General features: G+C 44.1%; 1 protein-coding gene across 1 annotated transcript in view; it reads left to right on the top strand.

Moving 5' to 3' along the window:
- Window positions 1-6042, top strand: part of MAP3K9 (mitogen-activated protein kinase kinase kinase 9) — a 76857-nt gene that overhangs the window by 57694 nt on the left and 13121 nt on the right. Inside the window, exons 4-6 of the mRNA XM_023507658.1 lie at window positions 1213-1361; window positions 2284-2459; window positions 2573-2606. Coding sequence (XP_023363426.1) covers window positions 1213-1361; window positions 2284-2459; window positions 2573-2606 — 359 coding nt within the window. The remainder of the gene's footprint in view (window positions 1-1212; window positions 1362-2283; window positions 2460-2572; window positions 2607-6042) is intronic.

Here is a 6042-nt window from a genome sequence, read left to right as displayed (position 1 = left end):
ACAGGCACCCGCCACAACGCCCGGCCATTTTTTGGTTGCAGCCATCATTGTTGTTTGGCGGGCCCAGGCTGAGGATTCGAACCCGCACCTTAGGTGTATGTGGCTGGCACCTTAGCCGCTTGAGCCACAGGCGCCGAGCCACCTCTCAGGCTTGTTATAGGGATTCAAAGTGGTGTTTATAAAGTACCTGTATCTATTATGATAAATAGATACTGGGTTTATTATTATTTTTAAAATTAATATGACCTTTGCTGCCAGGTGCAAACCATTGATAAGTATTATGAGAAGTTTGAAGTCGATGTTGAAAACAGAAGGAGAACTATTCTTCCTAATTGTTCACAGCCTTATAGTTTCTTGTCCTAACTTATTCCTGGGAGGATTGAATGCTGTATAATTTTGCCTGGTTCTAATTGTGAATTCATAGAATAATTCTTCCACTATACTTTGTACTTTGCATTCTCTGACTCAGAGGACGTGGGGGAAAAAATTCTTCCTGTGCACTTGAAAGGTAGGGAGGGCACATTGAAGTTCTCACAGTGACACACGGCTCTGTCCTACCGATGCCTTCTATCCTTGTGAAACTTTTCTTTTTGAAATAGACAAAGGTCTCTGCTAAGGACCCACTCACGCTGATCCGGGGGCAGGAATCCATTCAACCTAGTGGGCAATTAGAGAAATCTTCTACAGAGGCAAAATCTGTTTTGAGTGGTCAGCGCTCTGCTTTTGTAAATCTAAAAAAAGGATCTGTGGCAAAAGCTGAAGTTTTCTTAAAATGGAAAAGAGAAAAATTTGTACCGGGCTACCTCTTCTCCCAGTTTATTTCATTAACAGTGACAAACTGGCTGTGGCCATCAAGCGCTTATTTAAACTCAGTGGTAGCTCATTTAATTGCATGATGGCCTGATGAGACTGGTCATGTTATCTGTACATTACAGGTGAGGAATTAGAGGCTCTGAGAGATAAAGTTAACTTGCACAAGGTCACATAGCTGGGAAATTCTAGAACAAGACTTTGAAACCAAGTGTGCTTGACTCCGGAGTTTTTGCTTTTAACAAGTAGGCTTCATGGCTTCCCTTCATATTGCGTTAGTATTTCTATTTCATTTGTTTCTCTGTGGGGAGAATATAGGATGCTCAGAAAAGCCTCAGGAGCTATTTCAGTGAAGTTATACCTGTGGCTTATTATATGGCTTCTGTCTCTTCCTCTCCTTAGCTATGGGGTGCTGCTTTGGGAGCTTCTGACTGGCGAGGTGCCGTTCCGTGGCATTGATGGCTTAGCAGTGGCTTACGGAGTGGCCATGAACAAACTCGCCCTTCCTATTCCTTCCACATGCCCAGAACCTTTTGCCAAACTCATGGAAGGTAAGTAACCCCTCGCCCGAACAAAACTGGAGACAGTTTATGTACATAGAAGTACTTGATAGATTTTTGGCCCATTTGACAAGATCAGTTACTGAAAGAGGAGATAAAGTATTAGTCGTCTAAGGAGGAATCCTGAGGGCAAGTGTAAGAGCTGCATCAAGGTGACGTTGGTATCCCACTGCAGCCAGTCCCTGCTCTTCATCTCTGGGGAATGTGGAAGTTAACTTAGTAACTACAGGCTGTTATCCAGTGTTTGGGCATATTGTCGCTTAATACAAAATAAGAAGGTATAGCAGCTTTTATTTTAGGACTGCTGAGTGTCTTACGTACAGAAATGAAGACCATGTAATAAGAAAGGAAGTCATCGAAGTCATCTAGCCAAACCCTCTAATTTTCTAAGTGAGAAGTCCAGAGCAGAGGGAGGTTGAGTGGACAGTGGCCATCCATTGGGGAGGGGCCGGCTGGGGTTAGGTAGAGTTCGCTTTGCCTGACTCCCATGTGATGCTTTTTATCCTCGCCTCCTCATATTCCATTGGGTGGGGGAAAGCGAGGTCTAGGGTGTAGTTACTCATGGTCAGGACTTGAACCATGGAGTAGGATAATACAGTGAATTGTGACACTGGTACTTTATACAAGGACTTTTCTTTAAAAAAAAAAATTTTTTTAAGTTAAATACTTAATTAACAGAATGGAACAAGTATAGAACTGCTGCATTGTATCTCCAATTTCACTCTTTACAGCTGTGATATTAGGCAGCTCGTTTAATTTCCTTGGCCCCACTTGGGGTTATTAAGTTCCAGTCTCTGCTTCTGGAAGGAGAAATGAGAGGGAGTTTTCTGGTACGTGAGGTCAAGTCATATCCCAAGTCTCGTGTTGACCTCTGTCTGTTCCCGCTTTCTGTTTCTTCACGCCTCCCGTGCAGACTGCTGGAATCCCGACCCCCACGCACGACCGTCTTTCACCAATATCCTGGACCAGCTAACTACCATAGAGGAGTCTGGTTTCTTTGAAATGCCCAAGGACTCCTTCCACTGCCTGCAGGATGACTGGAAACATGAGATTCAGGAGATGTTTGACCAACTCAGGGCCAAAGAAAAGGTAAAAGTTTTAAAAAAGAGAGAGAAAACAAATCATACATTGAATGAATGGACCTTCTCCGCCGGGGCCTCTGATTGAGTCCGACCGCCTTCCTTCTCGGCATCTACCCATAGTTGTCCAAACCAGAGCAAGTGCACGACTGGGCAGGTAGCAGCTGGGTGTCTTATCTTGCTGCTGAAAATGTGAGCGGGTTCTGGAAACGTTTCTTGGTTATTTGGTGGACTTCTAGAGGAAGATTAACTTGAGGTAGGAAACTTCAACATTGAGAATAGTTACCAGAACATCCTGCCAGCGTGTTTTGACATCAGAATCAGAAGCAGAACGTGGGCTAGGACTGGGGTCTGAAGTTGTGTGGCATTTTTCATGTTTTCAGGAAAAGCATTCCGAGACTGTACCAACCAGGGAGTTCAGAGACTCCTAGCCTACTGGAGATCTGCCTTTCTGTTTCTGTGGCCCTCCTCTGCCTTCCTGGCGTGTCACTGGCAGTCAGTTTGCACACAGGTGAAGCCAGTTACAAGCAGTCATGTTGCTTATACTGTAGTGGCAGGACTAACTCTGAGGGTATAGCTAGGGGCAAAAGGGATGTTTGTATAGACTGGTTAATTTCTTTTTTCTTTTCTCACTCTGCACTATGGGCATTTGTAAAGGTAACAGCAGCTGATAATAATAGTAGCCAAAATTGTCTGTGGCTTTAGGTTTCCCAGTTTCTTCGTTTTTGTTCTGAGAAAGAATCTTACTCTGTTGCCCCGGCTAAAGTGCGCCTAGGTCATAGCAACCTCCAATTCCTGGGGTGAAGTGATCCCCCTGCCTCTGCCTCCCGAGCACTCACCTGATTTTTTCTATTTCTGCTCTTGCTCAGGCTGCTGTCCAACTCCTGAGCTCAAGGGATCCACTGCCTAGGCCTCCTGAGTGCTGGGATGACAGGCGTGAGCTGCTGTGCCTGGCTAGTTTCCCGGGTTTTTTTTAAAGGTTTGGATGAGACCTTTTCATTTATTTTATCCAGAGGTCTCATAGCTCCTGCCACCATTCTTAGGACAGTTGTCACCATTTCTATTTCAGAGCTGAGGGTTAGCAATTAGCCTGAAGTCACAGTGCTGGTAAGTGGGGAAGCAGAGCCATAAACCTGGACCTTCTGATTCCAAAACCTACATTCTTTTTTTTTTTTTTTTGATACAGAGCCTCAAGCTGTCACCCTGGGTAGAGTGCTGTGGCATCCCAGCTCATAGCAACCTCCAACTCCTGGGCTCAAGCGAGTCTCCTGCCTCTGCCTCCCAAGTAGCTGGGACCACAGGTGCCTGCCACAATGCGTGGCTATTTTTTGGTTGCAACCATCATTGTTGTTTGGCAGGCCCGGGCTGGATTCGAACCCACCACCTTAGGTGTATGTGGCTGGTGCCTTAGCCACTTGAGCCACAGGCGCCAAGCCAAAACCTACATTCTTCATGACATCATTGTTTTTTCCCTCTACAAATTACTTAAAAATAATTCTGGAGCTGATTTGAAGAGATAAAACTCTTTCTAGTGAACATAGCAATCCTAAACATAATACCATTGGCAGGTGAGTGAGCACTCTGCAGAATTGAGTGAGCTTCTGATGAATCTGGTGGGTGGACCAGTGCTGACTTTGAACAGTGATCATAAGAGTCTGTGCCTATCACCAGTGCTGTTCCTGCTAGAAGAACCTCCAGAGTTGCTGGCCTTTTTTAAATCACCGAATCACCCACTCTTTGTTACCTTTCTTTAGATGGATGAAATTTTAAGGGTAGTACCCAGTAAGAAAAATAAAAGTTGGATTTTGTCAGTGAGTTACCAGGAAAAGTCAAACTCATTCTCACGACAGCTGACTCTTGTAGAGCATGTGCTGTGTGTCATGCTTTCTTGTTTCTTTTTTCTTTCTTATAATTTATACTGTCTATGTCTACGATGTCAGTGCTATTAATTCCCTATTATATGGGATGCCCATATGAACTTATCCAAGGCCGCAGTGTTCACGATGGTGAAGTTGGGACCTGCATCTTGGGTGCCTTATTGCACACACTGTGCTATGACGCCTCTCTGTTGTACGGGGGTTGGGTCAATGAAAGTAAGATGTATAAGGAGTTTTCCCTTTGGAGTGACTCTTATTAAATCACTCTGTATGTGGAAGATGTGATTTTGCATGCTGTCCAACATGAGTAAGGATTCCGGTGTGTGGGGCTGAGACATACTCCACAGATATCCCGATTCACCATGTGGTTCAGCTTATTCTCCAGATTGGCTTAACCTACTGCTGCTAGGTATTGTGAGGATGGTTTGGTCTCTAGCCTGGAATTTGAGTTCCTTTGAAGGAAAGGAGCTGAGACCCAAATCGTGTCTTAGAAAATAAAGAATATCAGGAGATGAGCGTTTAGGAAGGTTGAAATTAGCTTGAACTTTGAAACTTTTCCATTGGATAGCAAAATCAACTAAGCAGGAATAATTTTTCTGTATCTCTCATGTGTTTTTGTTCTCCTAGTAGTGAGGCAGAGAAATCAAAAATGTGGAGGCCACACCACAGTCAGTTTGAGGCTTATTTTATGAGAGAAGGAGAAGTTCAGAAGTTCAAGTTTGGCTCTCAGGAACTTAGAATGCATCTGTGTTCCCGTAAAGAGGGATTGGATCTATGAAATTGTCCTGTCATTCCTTATTATTTCTCACTCATTCATCTGTTGATTCCGTAGTTGTTCCCCTGTGAGTACCTACCAGGGACCAGACACTCCTTCTCTTGTCTTTTCTCTCCTTTCTGTCGCTTTCATGGTTATTTTGACATTCCCTTGGGAGATGGAAGATAAGTTGAGTGGGAAGTTTATAACATCAGAGTATTTTATTTGTGTCTTGTCTCCGTCCTTGTTCCTGCTCTCTGCTGCTTGCTTCCCCAGTAAGTGTTCACATACTTTTTTCCTAGTTCTGGCTTCCCTTTCCACACTGTTTTAGTTCAGAATAGCTTCTTAAAGTGGCGAATTTCATTGAGAAATGAAATTTTGACCATGAAGTGTTGCTGTGGCTGCTTTATCGAGGCATGGCCTGCTTTCTAGACATGGTTGTCTCAGATTACTGACATTCAGACTTGCTAAGTTTTAGCCTTTCCACTTTGATCCCAGGCCCAGTGTAACCAGTGTTAACTGTTTAGATTTGAGATTTCAGAATTTTATGCAGGCAGTCCCTGAGTTACAAACATCTGACTTACATACAAGTCACACTTAGGGACAGAGGCTCTCACATGAAGTCCCCGAGTTACAAACATATGACTGACATATGACTCACACCTACAAGCAGAGGCTCTTACAGGTGATAGGTGATGTACCTATTCTGACACTCAGATTCAACTTAAGAACAAACCTACAGAGCCTGTCTCATTTGTAACCCAGGGCCTGCCTGTACACACATGTTGTTTTCATTCCTGTTTCCTGATTCTCTATTCCCTACCCTCTTCCCAGGATGCTGGGCTCACTTATAAACCCATGCAGGAAAAGGGAGGGAGGCAAGAAGTGGTTCTGCCCCACACTCTTCTCAGAGGAGGACAGAAAGATCTATTCTTGGGTCCCAGTATAAGATTCCAAGTGGA

This window comes from Otolemur garnettii, unplaced genomic scaffold, assembly GCF_000181295.1.
Source record: "Otolemur garnettii isolate 467f Iridium unplaced genomic scaffold, OtoGar3 scaffold00196, whole genome shotgun sequence".
In the NCBI taxonomy this organism is placed as follows: Eukaryota; Metazoa; Chordata; class Mammalia; order Primates; family Galagidae; genus Otolemur; species Otolemur garnettii.
Note: the sequence above shows the minus strand (reverse complement) of the source record. Positions and strands in the feature narration are given on the sequence as shown.